The sequence below is a fragment of the Artemia franciscana genome, chromosome 14 (assembly GCF_032884065.1).
Source record: "Artemia franciscana chromosome 14, ASM3288406v1, whole genome shotgun sequence".
Taxonomy (NCBI): domain Eukaryota; kingdom Metazoa; phylum Arthropoda; class Branchiopoda; order Anostraca; family Artemiidae; genus Artemia; species Artemia franciscana.
In genome coordinates this window covers 12,078,033-12,097,457 of record NC_088876.1, presented here as the reverse complement: position 1 = coordinate 12,097,457, position 19,425 = coordinate 12,078,033, and the positions used below count along the sequence as shown (strand labels likewise).

At 37.9% G+C, this 19,425-nt stretch overlaps 1 protein-coding gene across 3 annotated transcripts in view; it reads right to left on the bottom strand.

The window, feature by feature from the left end:
* LOC136035320 (endothelial lipase-like) overlaps window positions 1–19,425 on the bottom strand; it is a 119,439-nt gene that overhangs the window by 21,975 nt on the left and 78,039 nt on the right. For all 3 annotated transcript variants that reach the window (XM_065717030.1, XM_065717032.1, XM_065717031.1), the window contains exon 4: window positions 11,934–12,221. In XM_065717030.1, the coding sequence (XP_065573102.1) occupies window positions 11,934–12,221 (288 nt within the window). The remainder of the gene's footprint in view (window positions 1–11,933; window positions 12,222–19,425) is intronic.

Genomic DNA, 19,425 nt, shown 5'->3' with positions numbered 1-19,425 from the left:
CTCTCATCATTCATCAGATGGAAAGGCATTACATTAAACACCAAGAGTGTTTCTGTGACTGTTTTGTTTTTCCATTTTCTAGGCTACAACTGTACATAAAATACATCTTAATTACATGATAAACTTGAAATATTTATTTTGAAGGTAACTAGCCTTTACCCCATCCCTCGTAACCCTTTTCTGCCCCGAGAACCTCCTTGTCCCCGTTGCATCGGATCACTATTTTAAGACTGTCATTTTATCAGAATTGCCGAAAAATCTGATAAATAAACCTCCAGGGACGACATCGGCCATGCATCCCAAGGCTCAAGGCTCTAATTTATTGAAGCTTCTCATCGTTCGCAAAAACCTTTTATGACTAGGGAAAGTGTTGCATGTTTGATGTTGGCTCTCCAATTGGCATGAAACTTTCAGCAATCATTCCCTGGGCTAAGTCGACCATATTTTTTGGGTGGGGGAGAGTTTTAAGGGGCTTGGAAATAAGCCAAAAATTTTCCTTGATGAGTTTCAGACTGACAGTCATTACTGTCAGTACGTTATAATGAATAACATACAAATATGTTGGTTGGGGCAGGAGTCCAGAGATGCAACCCCAAATTAGACCATTGATCATTTTGTCGATCCGCTTGAAACTCGGATATAATTCTTTGGCCAGCGGAACCCAAATTGAAAAAAATCTAATGAAAGAATAATGGTCCGCCGTAAAATTGGCCTATATGTTGATTGGGGCAGGAGTTTAGAGATGCAACCCAAAAATAGACCAACGATCATTTTGTCGATTCGCTTGAAACTTGGATATAATTATTTGGCCAACGGAACCCAAATTAAAAAATCTATGAAAAAATAATGGTCCGCCGTAAAATTGGTCGCAAAAAGGGCCAGAATTTTTTTTCTGAGAAGCTTGAAACACAGCCGCTAGCCATTAGGCCAAAAAATTGCTTATTGGCAAAGGCTCTCTAAAAATTGTCCCCCCCCCCCAAAAAAATATCCAATAACATCTTACTAATAAAACACATAAAAACAAGAAAAAATAAAAGAAAATAGTATTTCCTCCAGAAATAAGACCCAAAAGTGTGCTTAAAAATGTTTAATCCATACGGCTTAAATTTGAATCTGTAAGTAATTGGGTTCTAATTTGAAAGCGAATTTTTACGTTGGGGACACAGGGCTCCGAAAATTGGGAGAACAAACTGGACAAAAAGCAATATTTTCCAATCAGCTTAAAAGATCTATTGATCATTCCCAAGGCCAATGGACCTCAAATTCATTGAGAGGAGCATAATAGAGGCCCAGTAGTAGACCAGTTTTATGGTTTGATCAGCTTGAAACTTACACCAGCAGGTCCTTAGGGCAAAAATATCCTAATCTGCCAAAAAAAATACAGGTCCCCCGTAATTTGGCCCTAAAAACGAGCAATAAATTTTTTTCCGACAAAATTGAAACTATTTCGCTAAATTCGGGGTCAAAGTGTTCATTGCGAACACTGAAAAACAACTGAAAGCACATAACTGAAAAATGGCCAGTTTTCACAATTGGTACCCTAAAAGTAAAAAAAAAAAATGTTATTTAAAAAACTTGAGACTTACACAAAATTTCCATGGTCGCTGGGACCTATTGCGAAGAAAAAGAGCTTAAAAATTTTTAGATTTCTAGTTTAAGGGGACCTGAACATTCATTTACCTAAAGACACAATTGGTGCCCAAAAAAGTAAGAAACAAGAGCTAAGAGCTCATATGGCACTTGTGACGAGGCAAGAAGAGCTAAGAGCCAAGAGTTCATATGGTATGAGCTCTAACAAAATTCTATGAATCAATAGATTGATTTAAAAGGAAAATAAGAAGCTTAATGCCGGGCAGGATTTAAAATAACAGCTCTTATTCACGATGTCCTTCTAAATATCAAAATTCATTAAGATCCAATCACCCGCTCATAAGTTATAAATACCTAATTTTTCCTCTCCTTTTAGCCCCCAAATAGTTGAATCTGGGAAAACGACTTTATCAAGTCAATTTGTGCAGCTCCCTGACACGCCTACCGATTTTCATCGTCCTAGCACGTCCAGAAGCACCTGACTCGCCAAATCACTTAACCCCTGCCCCCAACTCCCCCAAAGAGAGCGAATCCAGTACGGTTTCGTCAATCCTGTATCAAGGACATTTGCTTATTCTATCCACCAACCTTCATCCCGATTCCTCCACTCCAAGTGTTTCCCAAGATTTCCCCCCTCCAACTCCCCCCAATGTCAAAGATCTGGTCGGGATTTGAAATAAGAACTCTGAGACATGAATTCCTTCTAAATATCAAATTTCATTAAGATCCGATCACCTATTCGTAAGATAAAAATACCCCAATTTTCCCGTTTTCCAAGAATTCCGGTTCCCCCCTCCAACTCCCCCAATGTCACGGAATCTGGTCAGAATTAAAAATTAGAGCTTTAAAGCACAAGATCCTTCTAAATATCAAATTTCGTTAAGATGTGGTCACCCTTTCATAAGTTACAAATACCTCAGTTTTCAAAATTACCCCCCCCCCCCCGCAACTCCACCAAAGAGAGCAGATCCGGTCCAGTTATGTCAATCACGTATCTTAGACAGGTTTTTATTCTTCCCATCCAGTTTCATTCTGATCACACCGCTTTAAGTATTTTCTAAGATTTCCGGTCCGTCCAACTGCCCCCCCCCCCCCCAATTGCACTGGAACCGGTTGAGATTTAAAATAAGAGATCTGAGTTACGAGATCCTTCTAAATATGAAGTTTCATGAAGATTTTCCCAGCCCATTCGTTTTATCCCTCGTGCCTACCCTGTAAACGTGACTCAGGTCTGAGACTTTTTGCGTTCAATAATTGTCATATAATAAGTCTCGTGCTTCGTCCATATCCTTGCCCGTCCCCCCACATCCAAATCCCCAAAGCAAATACTTCTCTTACCCCCTTTCTCCAAAGCATAATAAAATTAAATTAAAACCCTACCCCCCAGGAAATTCTCAAACCCATCAAGTTTCCCTGTCGCGATTCCCCAATCGGTTTGTTTTTCCTAAACTTTTAGTTACTACTGCTGAAAGTCTTAATGTTGAAAAGCTTACTGAACTCGAGGTGGTTTCAGAAGCACATTTGATAGATATTATAGCTGTTACTGAAGTTCAATCCCATGACCCAGGGTCCCTACACCTGACAAATTATTCAAAATTTATAAAACTCCGTCCTTCAGACCACCCACTCGGGAAAAAAGGTGGCGGAGTTCTGTTTTTTACTAAGAGTCACCTTTACCCAAAGGTTATTCAAGTCCCTAACTTATCCGAGTATGACGAAATCCTCTGGCTAAGTGTTAGACCAAAAGTACTCCCTCGTCCATTTAGTATTATTGCAATAGCTGTTTTCTATTACTCCCCAAATCAAAATATCGAGTCAAAACGTAATTTTATCCAGCAATTACAGGCAAGTGCTGATTTTGTTATTTCTAAGTACCCCAATGCTGGCCTTTTTTTAGTTGGCGATGCCAACGACCTTAAAATGGATTCATTTTGTGCTTCACTTAAAGTAAAGCAAATTGTTAAAACACCAACGACTCGGGGAAATACTTCTCTTGATGTTATTTTAACTAATATGTATAATTTTTACAGCCCTCCCTCAACTTTGCCCCCATTAGGTGGGAGTTATCATCTTTCCATTCTTTTGTCCCCCTCCCCAACTTTTAAGCATACTTTCTCAAAGACTTATAGCACTTACCGCCCTCTTCAAAATTCTGGTCTTCTTTCCTTTGGTATGTGGCTGAGTACTGAAGATTGGTCTGACATTTATAGTTTACAAAACCTTGATGAGAAAATAGCCAAGTTTCATAAAAAGCTAATTGATAAATATCAAATTTGTTTCCCAGAAAAAAGGTTTAAAAGGTGCTCAAGTGACAAACCCTTTATTAATCAAACAATAAAAACACTAATTAGAACCAAATTGAAGCTGTTTAAGAATGGCAAACTCGATCAAGCCAATATATTAAGAAAATCAATTAAAAGACAAATTCGTAAATTGGCACGATCATACTACAAAAATAAGATCGAAGAATTGTTCACTAATAAGCCAAAAAACTGGTATTCCGAGATTAAAAAGCTATGTGGTAGGAGTCTTGACCAGCTTAATTTCAAATCCAATTATCAACAGGAGCCCCATCCCCCTTTTTCCCGACTGTTTGCCCGTCTGAGATTGAAAGAAGAATTGATAAACTAAGAAAGACAAGTGTTTGTCCTTTGGATATCTCATTTCCTCTTATTAGAGCCTTCGGTGACTTCCTGTCTAAGCACTTGTCTGTCCTGTTTAAAGAAATTACTAAGTATGGGCAAATTCCAACAATTTGGAAACAGGGTTTCATTACCCCATTGAAAAATAAAAACGGAAAGCCTGGCTTTGATGGCGTTCGACCTATTACGCTTACTCCTATTTTTTCAAAATTGTATGGAGGATTCCTTGCAGATTTGCTAAAGGAAAAAATTCTACCTCTTACTGACCTGAAACAATTCGGAAACCTAAAATCAACTTCTACTTCCCACTACCTCGTTTCTCTTATTGACCACTTCGGGAAAATCCTCGAAAAACCTGATTCCTGGCTAAACTTAATTTCTATTGACCTTCAGAAAGCCTTAGACCTTGTTAACCACAATATTTTAATTGAGAAACTAGAAAACGAGTTCAATATCGATCCCTTACTGGTAAAATTGGTTGCCTCATTTTTAACAAATAGATGACAGGTGGTTAAATACCAGAACCATTACTCAAATCCTCTCCCTATCTACAATGGCATACCCCAAGGACTCTCCTAGGCGCCCTCCTTTTTTCAGTCATGGTTAACAGCCTTACGAAGGAAGTTCCTGACTGTTGGAATTTTGTTGATGACCTAACGATTGTTGAAAGTTGCTTCAGAAATTTAATAAGCGACCCTATGAGTATTCTCAATGAAATTGGAAGTGAGGCTTTGGACCTAGATATGACCGTCAACCCCTCTAAGTCCATGATAATGCCGATTTGTTTCCTCAAATCCTCGCCCTGTTTTCTTAATCCCATCCCTCCTGAAATTTATGCATCCTCGGTTAAATTACTTGGAGTCACAATTTCTTCACATTTAAAGTGGGATATCCACGTTAAAGATATCGTCCATAAAGCTAATGCGTCTATCGCCCTCCTTAAGCTCCTAAATAAATATAGCGCCCCCCTTCTCACTCCTTAAGGTTGTACACGTCTTTTGTCCGTCCGCATCTTGAATATGCTTGTCCGGTTTGGCACCCTGGCATCTCCCGTGAAGAATCAGACAAAATTGAGTCAATCCAAAAAAGAGCCTTGCGAATAATTTTCAAAGAAGGCAAGGTGCCTTACTCTCTGCTCCTAAAAAAAGCTAGTTTGGAAGCCCTTGAGCGAAGGAGGTCGTCGTTGTGCCTCCGTTTATCAAAAAATGCAATAACGAACCCTCGGACGGCAAGTATTTTCCCCAAACGTCACTCACCATCCAGATTACGACAGCCTCGAGCTGTTTCTGAGCCTATCCCAGTTTTGTCCCCCATTCGCTGCGTTACTTCCAGATATGAAAAAACCTTTGTCCCCTTCATCACAGAAAAAATAAATAAAATAGCCAACTAGTTTCTCCTCCCCCCTTTTTTTCATGTGAGGTGCTTTAGGTCGTTATACTAATTTGCTTGCCCCCCGCTGTTTTGGTTTAGTTTCCCTTTTAATTCATATGTGTTTTTCGTGTGTTTTATTATTTGTTCTTTTTTTGTGAGTTTTTGGACTTTTTTTAGTGTCCCTTTTAATTTGTAGATATATATATGTTTATTTCTTGTCCTTTTCTGTATTATTAGACTTTTTTCTCCCCTTCCCTTTTTTTATGACTTATATTTTTTTTACTCATAATTTGATTATTCATTATTATTAGTGTTTTTTGCTTTGTTTGTTTTATTAGTCGACTCCGAAGTCCGAATTCGGCCCTTTGAGGGCTTGTGATAGTGATTTTTTTTTTTTAAATAAATATCTCATCTCATCTCACTCCTTCGTACGTTAAAAACACGCCATTTCTTCTAATTTTTCAGAATTAACCCCTCCCCCAATAGAGTGGATCCATTCCAATTATGTAAATCACGTATCTAAGACTTCTGCTTATTTTTCCCACCAAGTTTCATCCCGATCCCTCCAATCTAAGCGTTTCCCATGATTTTATGTTCCTCCACCCCAAACTCCCCCCATTGTCGCCAGTTCCGGTCGGGATTTAAAATAAGAGCTCGGAGACACGATATCCATCTAAATATCAAATTTCATTGAGATCCGACCACCCAAGTTAAAAATACCTCATTTTTTCTTATTTTTCAGAATTAAACCCCCCCCCCCCCCAACTACCCCAAAAAGAGCGGATCCGTTCCGGTTATGTTGATCATGTATCTCTGACTTTTGCTTATTTTCCCCACCAAGTTTCATCCCGATCCCTTCACTCTAAGTGTTTTCCAAGTTTTAGGTTTCCCCCTCCCAACTCCCTCCCCCAATGTCACCAGATCCGGTCGGGATTTAAAATAAGAGCTCTGAGACACGATATTCTTCTAAATATCAAATTTCATCGAGATCCCCTGTTCGTAAGCTAAAAATACCTCATTTTTTCTAATTTTTCAGAATTAATCCCCCCCTAACTACCCCAAAGAGAGCGGATCCGTTCTGGTTATGTCAGTCATGTATCTAGGACTTGTGCTTATTTTTCCCACTAAGTTTCATCCCGATCCCTCCACTCTAAGTGTTTTCCAAGATTTTAGGTTTCCCCCTCCCAACTCCCCCCCCCCAATGTCACCAGATCCGGTGGGGATTTAAAATAACAGCTCTGGGATACGATATGCTCACAAACATCAAATTTCATTAAGATCTGATCAACCGTTCGTAAGTTAAAAATACTTCTATTTTTCTATTTTTCCGAATTAACGGGCCCCCCACTCCCCTTCCAGATGGTTAAATCGGGAAAACGACTATTTCTAATTTAATCTGGTCTGGTTGGGACCAAATATAAGGGACCAAGTATGGCTAAAAATACCTCATTTTTTCTAATTTTTCAGAATTACCCCCCCCCCATCTACCCAAAGAGAGCGGATCCTTTCCGGTTATGTCAATCATGTATCTCGGACTTGTTCTTATTTTCCCACCAAGTTTCATCCCGATCCTTCCAAAGTGTTTTCCAAGTTTTGGGTTCCCCCCTCCCAGCTCCCCCCCCAATGTCACCAGATCTGGTCGGGATTTAAAGTAAGAGCTCTGAGAAACAATATCCTTCTAAATATCAAATTTCATTGAGGTCCGATCACCCGTTCGTAAGTTAAAAATACCGCATTTTTTCTAATTTTTCAGAATTACCCCCCCCCCCCCTAACTACCCCAAAGAGAGCGGATCCGTTCTGGTTATGTCAATCATGTATCTAGGACTTGTGTTTGTTTTTACCACTAAGTTTCATCCCGATCCCTCCACTCTAAGTGTTTTCCAAGATTTTAGGTTTCCCAATCCCCTGTTCGTAAGCTAAAAATACCTCATTTTTTCTAATTTTTCAGAATTAATCCCCCCCTAACTACCCCAAAGAGAGCGGATCCGTTCTGGTTATGTCAGTCATGTATCTAGGACTTGTGCTTATTTTTCCCACTAAGTTTCATCCCGATCCCTCCACTCTAAGTGTTTTCCAAGATTATAGGTTTCCCCCTCCCAACTCCCCCCCCCAATGTCACCAGATCCGGTGGGGATTTAAAATAACAGCTCTGGGATACGATATGCTCACAAACATCAAATTTCATTAAGATCTGATCAACCGTTCGTAAGTTAAAAATACTTCTATTTTTCTATTTTTCCGAATTAACGGGCCCCCCACTCCCCTTCCAGATGGTTAAATCGGGAAAACGACTATTTCTAATTTAATCTGGTCTGGTTGGGACCAAATATAAGGGACCAAGTATGGCTAAAAATACCTTATTTTTTCTAATTTTTCAGAATTACCCCCCCCCCCCATCTACCCAAAGAGAGCGGATCCTTTCCGGTTATGTCAATCATGTATCTCGGACTTGTTCTTATTTTCCCACCAAGTTTCATCCCGATCCTTCCAAAGTGTTTTCCAAGTTTTGGGTTCCCCCCTCCCAGCTCCCCCCCCCAATGTCACCAGATCTGGTCGGGATTTAAAGTAAGAGCTCTGAGAAACGATATCCTTCTAAATATCAAATTTCATTGAGGTCCGATCACCCGTTCGTAAGTTAAAAATACCGTATTTTTTCTAATTTTTCAGAATTACCCCCCCCCCCCTAACTACCCCAAAGAGAGCGGATCCGTTCCGGTTATATCAATCATGTATCTAGGACTTGTGTTTATTTTTACCACTAAGTTTCATCCCGATCCCTCCACTCTAAGTGTTTTCCAAGATTTTAGGTGTCCCCCTCCCAAATCCCCCCCCAGTGCCACCAGATCCGGTAGGGATTTAAAATAACAGCTCTGAGACACGATATCCTTCCAAAAATCAAATTTCATTAAGATCTGATCAACTGTTCGTAAGTTAAAAATACTTCAATTTTTCTATTATTCCGAATTAACGGCCCCCCACTCCTCCCCCCAGATGGTTAAATCGGGAAAACGACTATTTCTAATTTAATCTGGACTGGTCCCTGATACGGCTGCCAAATTTCATCGTCCTAGCTTACCTGGAAGTGTCTAAGGTGGCAAAACCGGGACCGACAGACCGACAGAATTTGCGATTGTTGTATGTCATTTGGTTAATACCAAGTGCCATAAAAACCATGTTATTTCAAAAACTTGAGACTTATACCAAATTTCCACGGTCGCTGGGACCTATTGCGAACAAAGTGAGCTTGAAATTTTTAGATATCTAGTTTAAAGGGACCTGAACATTCATTTACCAAAAGACACAAAGTTAGTAGAGAACAAAGCTGGAAAAAATTACACGATCAAATGATAGATAAATAAACATCCATATTCAAATTCATTCGCATTCCTCCTGACAAACTTGGTCTTGATGACTTCAGCTCCTTAGAAGACCGAAAATTCGGCAGATTTTCAATCTGTACAGAGTTCCCTCCCCATTGATTCATAATTTTAATAAACGTCATAGAAAAGTTGCCCGAAACTAAAGCTTTGACATTTGAACTAGATATTCATATTTCATCCAATATTTATATTCTAAACCAACATGAGGGTGGGGAGATAGATTAATTTGGACAAACGGGATATTTTGCTGTGGGTTAATTGCAAGACTATCTGGTGTTTTCAGCTTTCAAACAGTTCGTGGCAACCAACTGTAAGTAGGGAGCAACTCGGCTCGATCGGAACCGAAACTCTAAAAGCAAAATTTTGATGTCAATAGATACACCAAAAATTATTGTTTTTTCTTATTACTGATTCCAAACGTATGAAGATTATTAGGCTTAATGATACCCATCAAAACCTACAACCCTGAAAAAATGTGTTTGATTTTCGGAAAAAGATGGAAACCCACCAAAAAGTAAATTATCTTAATGAAAATCAGACCAATAGATTCAACGTATCAGAAAAGCTTACCATAGAGGTTTCAAGCTTACATCTGCAAAAATGTGGAGTTTGGTATATTTTTTTTATGCCAGTATCATTGATCGCAGAATCACAGACCATGGATAAGTTTTTATTTATTATTGGCCCAGGGTTGGTTGTACCGAATCACCGGTCCTAGGAAAACGGAAGAGGGCTCATTCAAGCGGAAATTAACAATTATATGCCCTTATTAAGTGAGCAAAAATATCGGAGGGCAACTAGCCAGCTTACCACGCGCCTTTTTTTACAGAGTCGTCCTATACAAATTTTTGGATAGCCATTTTCTTTAGAATAGTTGAAAGGTCCTATAACTCTGTATTTGGGGGTAACATAAACCCCCGCAGTCCATGAGGAACGGGTTGTAACTTAGAAAATTTGCCGATTGTTTATGGATGATATTTTATTGGGAAGAATATATACATTTCCTTTTTTTGAAAAGGGGGGGGGGGTTCTGCTGTAGGGAAGTTTCAAAGGAGAAAATATTCTGTAGGGAGATATATACACAACCAAGCTACACAACCATAGCCACAACCAAGGAAACAATAGAATACTAACCCTAGCTAGAATCGAGGAAACAATGGCGTTCTAGCCATAGCTAAAAGTAAATGTTAGAAAACCAACAGGGAAGCAAAAGATATTTAATAAAAATTTGGGGCTAGGCATGAGCAAAGAATTCACATAAAGTTGGAGAAGGGCTAATATTATATTTACGAAAAGGACATCCATTTTATAATTAGAGCCAGGGGCCCTAACAACGACCTTTTGACAGTCTGCTTGCACAAAGTATGCTTTGATTGAGTTCAACATCCTCTTTAATATCTCCTGAAGCTTCCATCTTAATACCCTAAGTCTTTGAAGTAGCAGTGATCGTAGTAGTAGTAGTAGTAAGCAGATATTACCTTTTCGTCATGCTTTGAAAGCTTCAGCTTAATAATCCCAGCCGTTCTTATGATATTGCTGATAAATCCTTTCAACAGCCTGTATGCGCGTGTTGTAGTTTGACTTAGTTCAACTTCTCCTGTAATTTATCTCCTTAATACCCTTAGCCTGAGAAGTAGTCGCAGTAAAAATAGTTGTTATTGTAGTAGTACCAACAGTAGCGTGCACATATTAACTTTTGGTTAATTGATCATTATATTCATTAACTCCCTGACAGCTCCAACTGAGTACTCTAACACTAAGCTGTTCTTGGGATAAGATCTTCTGATAACCTCCATGCATATAATGTATTTTGACTTAGTTAAAACTCCCCTCAATATTCCCTGGAAGTTTTACCTTTACACCAATAGCGTTTTTTCAGCTTAATTAAAACCCTTGCCTCAAGGGCTTTTGGGAGAGGTATCATCCGCAGGGACATAGATATTGGAACTATCTACCATGCTGAACAAAATGCCTATCTCAAAATTTTTATAGAAAAACGAAAATAAAAATGACGATTTTGCTTCTGCTTTGACCCTCCACAGCTTAGACAATGCAGATCATTTAGTTTTTTTGATAAAGTAACATTAATATCCACAGCAGATTGCTCACTACAATCTTTTAGGAAGGCAATTGAAATCAAAGATACAAATAGAGGCCATACTTTAAATAGAGATAGTTAAATATTACTATTAATCCAACTTACAATAACTTAATATTAAAAGATTTAAATAACATTTTTATCACTTTAAATTAGGATTATTTGACCGCATTTTTAAGACCCGATTTTCAGTATAGAATTCTTTTCTAATCTAATTGGTGAATGGTACTAAATTTATTTTGGCTTTTTTTGTATCTTTGATTCAGTGCTTCTTCTCCCGTCTTTAACTTTACTTCAAAAGAATAGTTTTTCGTCTTTTTTTAGAGGAGTGAAGACGGCTTGGCCTTCCCGAAATACCTGCTTTTTTCAATTTCCCTTCTTTTCAGTTCACTGGCTGACAATACTCTCCTTTTTCTCAACCCCCATTGCACTTCCTGGCTGAAGGGCCAAGAAATGGAGATCAGCACCGCCGGTAGGGACTGTAGAGTCTAATGCCGTATCCTTTACCTTTGTTTGTTATACGTCATGCATAGCCAGTGTCGTCTTAAAATGTATTTATAGTTACTGACTTGCGTTTTACCGGCTTCATCTATCAACACAAATAGAACACTTGCTTGTGCAGAAAGAACTAATGTAGGAACGATTACTGTATTTTATTACTTTGGTAGCTGAAATTGTAGAATAAATAACAGCTGTTATTAATTTTTAAAATTTTCTATATTTATTTTTGTCAAGAGCTTTAGCAATAAGATTTTAGCAATAAGTTTTGAAAACACCTGACAAAAAAAATTTATTTAATTCGCATATCACTGGAAGAAGTGACCAAAACAGGTATATTGACGAAACTTACCAGTAATTCTACTGATGTTATTGAAACCAACTCCCGGAATATTGTAACTTCTCACTGTTGCGCTTGCAACTCCAGCAACGTGAGCGCCTAAACTATGACCAATTAGATGGATGCTAGAGAAATCTACATTTTGAAGCTGCACAAGATAGCGAATAAAATCAGCAACTATGTAACCAACATCTGGAACATATCGCAACGCACGCCTATAGAGAGGAAAGGTTGCAGGGTACTTCCACTGGACATAGATGATATTATAAGGACCCAGATCAGGTGCTGGATTCGCTAGTGCTACGAAGAAAATAAAAAATTGACAATAAAAATTTGAAATATATCAGCATCTTTTTATCATAATTTACTGAGGAACACGGTGGGAAACAAAACCCTAAATGTGATATACAACCATATTTCATTCCCCAAAGAGAATTTCCAGCAAGTTACCATAAATAAATATGTGGAGACATAATGGTGCCAATTCGCGAAAATGTAGGGAGGGGATCAAGGATCTTTTTTTGTTTTTAATGGTAAAAAAAACAGAACGATATTGGGGCTTTGCTGCTTTGAGAAATCGTCCGTTAATTTCAATTCTGCTGATTGTTCTTTATTTATTCTTTTTCTACAGCCATGGTCATAAGGTTATTAAGTATGTCATTTCCCATCGTTGATTACAGACAATCCTTGATGCGTCCTAAAGCTGAAAAGAATTGTTCATTGCTGGTAGTAATCACAGGCAAAGTAACAACTAGCTTCATCAGTCTTATCACTGCAGAACAGGCTTTGGGAGATCTGATAAAATTTCTAGAGCTCAAAGAAGACTCATTTTTGAAATATCACTTTTTGAAAAATGCAACTTTGCATGATAAAGTTTGGATTTTATTGCATATCCATCAGCACCAAGAATCCCTTGATAATAATAATAAAAAAAACAACAACAAACATTTTCCATTTTAAAAATTCGAGAAAGTCAGAGCTTGGAGTCTCAAAGGCAGATAAATATTTTGTACGAAATATTAATAATAATAATTTATTTCTTACCCACAACAACACTATAAAAGTATTAAAACGTGGAGTACAAACAATTAAATACACACAAAAAAAGTAAAACATACAAAAAATGAAAAGTAATGACAATAGAAATTTTTTTACGTTAATACAAAAAATTAAATAAACACACAAAATAACGAACTATGAAAAAAAATGAACATTAGATACACACAAAAAATGAAATTCAAAAAACACAAAGAGAAAAACAACACACAAAGTCAACGAAAAAAAAAAGGATAAGACGGTGGTGAGGGGATAGGCGCGCAGAAGATGTCCTGGAGAGTTGTCTGTGAAGAATCTCCAACTTTAAATTTATGTCAGGAAGTGAGAATTTTTTAACAAGTGTCCGATTTTTTGTCCAAGGTGGAAGAAACAGAAGAAATTTGCAAAATTTGAAATAATTTATCCGAATTCTTTTTAAATTACCATTATTAATAAGGGGGAAAAGACCTGAAGCATAAAGGACAGAATGATTGGTCCGTCTCGCCCGGGAAATGGTCTAAGACCTCAATGCACAAAAGTTTTCTCATGCCTGATTGAACTGGCTGCTGATACTGTGTTTACAACTTGCAGTGTTTGAAAGAATGTCTTTGAGGCAATTGGAAATGGACTGATTTCTCTTGTTTTGAGCACTGATTTTATACTGTGAAGATTTTGATTCTTGGATATCGTGAAAAACGAAAAATTCATATTTGTTTTTGCTCAGGGTGTTCCATTTGTCACTATTTTTCAGCTTATGGAGTGTATCATATGTCCAAGAAATCAATGCAAGTGCCGTTTGAATCAGCCAGTCTTTTGATTGAAGTTGTTCTGACAAGCAATTGGCAATGAAAATGACTAAATTACAATGACTCTGTTGCGCAATGAACACGCATCAGACGCACCGTCCTATAGTTGGGTAGGAACCAGCTCAAATGCCAACTTTTGGACTTTCTGAAGCTTTTATTCACCTCGGTAAGGTGAATTATTCTTAGAAATTAAACAAAATCTTTTTCGGAGAGAAGTAGGGTACCCTGCTGTAGTGATTTTTTTCAATAGAGCAGCCTATGCAAAGAATGACATGACTTCACTGAGTTTTTTTTTCTTTTGCCAGGCTATTCTGTACGGGATGATTTGCCACAGAAACTTGGTGGGGGCTAATTCGATCCCAAATTGAAGGTTCTAGTGCCTTTTTCTAGAGTTCAAAGAGATTGAAGAGGAAATCACCCCCTCTTATGGTATTTTTAGTTGCCTGTCGCTCTCAACTCAAAATAAATCCGATTGAATTGTAAAATAACGATTTTGTTCAAAATAGTGTTAAAATTAAATGAAAGTTCCTCTAAGGATGACTGTGATCCCCTAAATCCCCGGAGCAAGGGTTGTATACTATAGAAATTTTTGAGTCAGGAATTTTGTTCAAAATAGTTCACCGATCAAATAAAAACACTCCAGGGTCGAACAGGCGTTGTAAGTAATGCTCTGGGGGCTTATATGGTTCTTATATAAGGGATGCTTGTATAAACTTCAGAGAGGGCTAATTTGAATATTAATTGAAAGTTCTATTTACCTTTTTAAGAATTAAAAGAGACCAGAGGGCAACTAGACCCCCCCCCCACCTTTTTTTCCTAAACGCATCCTATAAAAATTTTGAGAAAGCCATATTGTTTGAAATACAACAACGATTGGATGACAAAACTTTGGGGTCAACATACCCCCCCCCAAAAAAAAAACCCGGGGGAAGGGTTGTAAATTACGCCCCAGGGCATATAAGGTTTTTTTTACGGAAAAGGTGGTCATATACTTTGAAGGGTACTCAATTGATTAGAAATTGGGAGTTCTAGTTCGCTTTTTGAGAGTCAAAAGTGAATCGATGGCAACTAGCCTCCTACCATTAATTCCAAGGCCATAAGGATCCATTTTTCCCAAGCGGCACTTCATACACATTGGAGGGCAACTAGCCCCCTTCCCCGGGGCCCTTTTTCCCCAAATGCATCCAATCAGAATTTTGAGACAGCCATTTAGTTCAAAATAGTTTAAAGACAAAATAAAAAAGCTCCGGGTTTGATAAAATCCCCCGGAGTGAGTGGGCAAGTGTTGTAAGTTATGCATCGAGGGCATACAAGGTTCTTATGTAAAGGATGGTTGTATAAACTTCAGAGGTGGGTCATTTGATTGGGAATTGAAAGTTCTAGTTATCTTATTCAGAGTCAAAAGTGGACGGAGGCCATCTAAACGCATACAATCTCTTATGCCCAAACGCATTTAATCAAAATTTTGAGATAGCCAGATAGCCATTTTAAAATAGTCCAACATTCAAACAACAAAAACTTAGGGGTCAATATATCTCCCTCCTCCTCCAGAATCCGGGGGAAGGGTCGTAAACTATGCCCAGAGGCATATAAGGTTTTTATAGAAGAGGTAAACTCCAGAGAGGACTCAAATGACTAGAAATTTGAAGCTCTTGTTCCCTTTGTGGGAGTCAAAGTAACCTGATGGCAAAAATCCCTATCCCCAACCGTGTTTTCCTCAAATGCGTCCGATCAAATTTTTGATTAAAATAGTTTGGACCAAAAAATTTTTGGTCCAAAATAGATTAAAGATTGCATAATGAGAACTCATGGGCTTACACAGCCCAGCTCAACACAATCCCTCAGAGCCCTGAGGCAAGTGTTGTATGTTATGTCCAGGGGGACAGATAAGGTTCTTATGCGAGGGTTTTGAAAAAAGATCAGGTAGAACAAACCACTACTCTAAAAACATAAAAACAACATTTTATCCCAAAACTTTAGCGAGCTGACGCCTTGCCTACTTTGCACAGCCAGACCCCTCTCCCAAAAAATATCAGGGCCCGAACCCTCCCCCCCCCCTCCGCAAAAAAGACATTATTGACAATATTTTATCCCAAAACGTATGGGACATTACCACTGATTCTCCGTGGCCCGATACCCCTCCCTACCATCAAAAACTTATCAATGATAAATCATGGAAACTGACCCCTGGCTCTCCCTCCATGGCCCGACCCCTAACCAAAAAAACTTACCAAAGGTATTTTATTCCAAAACCATGGGAGCTGACCCTTGGCCCTCCTTAAAAGGTCCCTACCACCCAACCAAGAAACCTTGTTAACGGAATTCTACTCCAGGAATCACGGGAATTCACTTTAATTTTATTAGCTCTTTCCAAAACTGTTCTGTCCAAGACACCTATATTATTCACTACAAACACGATTACGGCTGCTGCTTGTTTCCCTAAACGGAGATGAAAAATTATCTCTAAATAGGGAATTTTGAAAAACTTGAAACTTTGGCAATCAAAAACGAACAGAAACTAAAAAAAAACTTTCGAAAAAGAAGTTTTCTGAAAAAAAGTAAAGGCAATATAATAGTAAAATATTTCTGTTTGTTTTAAGCTTGATTAGTATATTCAAGCTAAGCTTTACTCGTTTTGACATTTATTTATTCATTTATATCAGTAACTGTTGTATTTTTTTTCGCTCTGATTGTTTATTTAATTCCTCTTCGTTTTGGGTTTCATTTATTCTTTAACAGGAATTTCTGTACATGTCTGGTCCTTTCAGAAAGGGGTAAGCTTATCAAGGTGAAATTTTTGGAAATTTTAAGGGGAATGTTGAATTAAATCAGAAATACTGTGTTCATGCAGTTTTTCAAAAGGTACCTACAATATCTAAGGACCAGCTAAAGATATTAAGTTAAAACTTTCAGGGCATGCGAAGAGGAATCTTTAACTAGCAAAACCACACAATGTGCATCAATTTGTCAAACCGACGCATCTGCAATAATTCAGGAATCGCTAATTGATGTAAAGTCAAAAGGCACTACACTCAACCAGGTAATCAAAAAGGTATACCCGTGATATCTCAGGAACGGCTAAGTGCATTAAATTGTTAAAAGGGCGTACCTGCAACATCTCAGGAACTGTTGAAGGTATTAAGTTTAAACTTTCAAGGTGTATTGAGAGGGGTATTGAACTAATCAAATTGTAAAAAAAGTGTATCTGCGATGATGGAGGAATGGCTAACGATATTAAGTAAAAACTTCAAAGGGCATGACGAGCCAAATATAAAATCAAATGAATAGACGCTATGTTCGTCCAAGTTGTGAAAAAGGCGTGCCCTTCATATCTCAGAAACAGCTAAACGTATTAAGTTGCAATGTTCAGTGCATATTGAGAGGGATTTCTTTTCTCAAAATATTTTTGGACATAATACTATGAAGCTGGAATATTTACAGAACTTGTGTGACAAGTATAAAATAATATGTGTTCAGGAACATTTGCTTATTCCAGGAAACTTTTTTTATTTGTGAGTATTTTCAAAGCAAATCGGTTAATCGACGAGGCCAGTCGACGGAGTGGCTCGGGCAGACCCAATGGCAGAACTGCTATTTCTTATGATTAGAGCCTGCCCCTAAAGAAATTGGAATTGGCTAAATTCTACATAGCTTCCCAACTCAAAGATCCCAGCATGTTTACCATTATAAATGTTTATTTCCCCATTAATTATAACTCTATCCAAAGTGAAAAACCTTTAGCAGATGCATGTAATCGCCTTCATAGACTTTTGCTTCGTTTGGGTGATACCTGTTATGTAATCTGTGGAGATTTCCAATGCGATGTAACTAAGAATGGGGAACCTTCTGATATCGTGCAATCATGTCTGACGAGTGATGCGGTTGATTGTGAAAAAAATGAAGTTTTTTATATAAACAAATAACTCAGGTAGCACCTCCAATATAGATGATGTCGTCGCTAACTTTACCCTTGCTTCGCAAGTTGCAGTGGATTCTGAGCACACATTCAGCGATCACCTCGGTTTGTCATTTAAGTTAGTTATTTACCTAATACTAGGAGAAATCCCACGCAGTATTACTATAAGACAGTGTGGGAAAAGGTTGGTAAGATTCTCTCCAATAGACTAGATGAGATACTAATGAAAATTGAAGTGCCGTTTCAGCTTTTACCTCATGGTATAAGTTATAGAATTAGTCTTCACTTAGATGCTGGTGAAATTGTTCATGCTATGAAGTGTGGGAAGGCAGCCTTGGTCCCGGTAGCTAAAGCGAAGAGAGGTTCTCGTAAGTTCAGTTGGAATCATGATCTCAGCTTAAGTGCAGGTAAAAGATGTTGAAAACTGTGGTATCACATTTGGTGTGATTGTGATAAGCCAAGATCTGGTCTTCTGTTTCAGCTCTACAGAATGACGAAATAGGAATATACCGAGTGTGTCGGGAACCTTAAAGCTAGGGAACAGAGTGTTCCTCTGCTGAGGCACTTAGAAATCAAACCTTGATGTGGAAAAGGTATAGAAAACTCAGAGAGGTCGTAGTAAATTGAGTGTTGGTATTCATGAAGAGCATTGGTTTCGTCATTATTCTACAGTATTTGGCTCCTGTGATTCAAATTTAGAAACTGATAGAGATACCTTATTAAAAAGTAGGCTAACCACTCTGCATAAACATAACATGTTTCTTGTTTCTAAAAGTGACGTGTACGCAAGTGCACTACTGATTGAGCATCTGACACTTTTATTTCAAATGTGTATTCAAATACAGGTCAAGTTCTTGATTCATTTGGTTCTGGTGTAATGATGGATATTTGAAATAAAGGAAAAACTACTAATTTTTGAAGTAGTTATCGATCTATTACTGTTTCTAGTGTTTTAAGCAAGGTTCTAGGAAGTCTTATCCTGCCTGAAACGATACGTAACTGCGTGCTAGATTACAGACAATTTGGTGTTCGTAAGCATCTGAATTGTGAGTTTGCTCATTGCCTACTGGAGCATATCCATAAAAAATGCTGAGGAATTGGGAAATCCTGTATATTTGTGTAGTCTCTCTTTACAAGTAGCATTCCATTCTGTAGTCCAATTGAAAGTATTTTCAACTTTGCTTGATTTTGGATTTGCGCCACATATTGTTGCGTTGCTTTCATATTGGTATAGCCATAGTTATGTTGGGGATACATTTGAAATATGTCTTTTAACTGGGCCTATTCATCTTATTAGAAGACTCAGGCAAGGTTTTATTTTAAGTCCTACTGCGTTCAGCATATAGGATTGCTGTAACTAGGACAATTAATGGTGGAATTGAGTGACATTTGTGTTTTTAATTTCATTTGCAATGCAGATGATGTCCTGCTTATCATTTCTAGTCTTTCTACTTTAAAGGCAAACCTTGATTCTTTGATTTTTGGTTGTAAGCTCCAAGGACTTAACTTTAATGCTGCTAAGATTGAATTTCTGGCTTATAATACTCGAGGTAAAGCTATCTCTTTTCAATCTGTTATTGTAGCAGGTAGATCTATTATAGAATCTTCTTCATCGAAATACCTCGGTCTCACTTACGGTCCAAATAAGCGTAGTATTCTTATTGTTACTGTTGATCGTGCCATATCTGGTTTCTGCGCCAGCTATGCCAAACTTGCTGCACTGAAGTATAGTTATAATAAACATGTA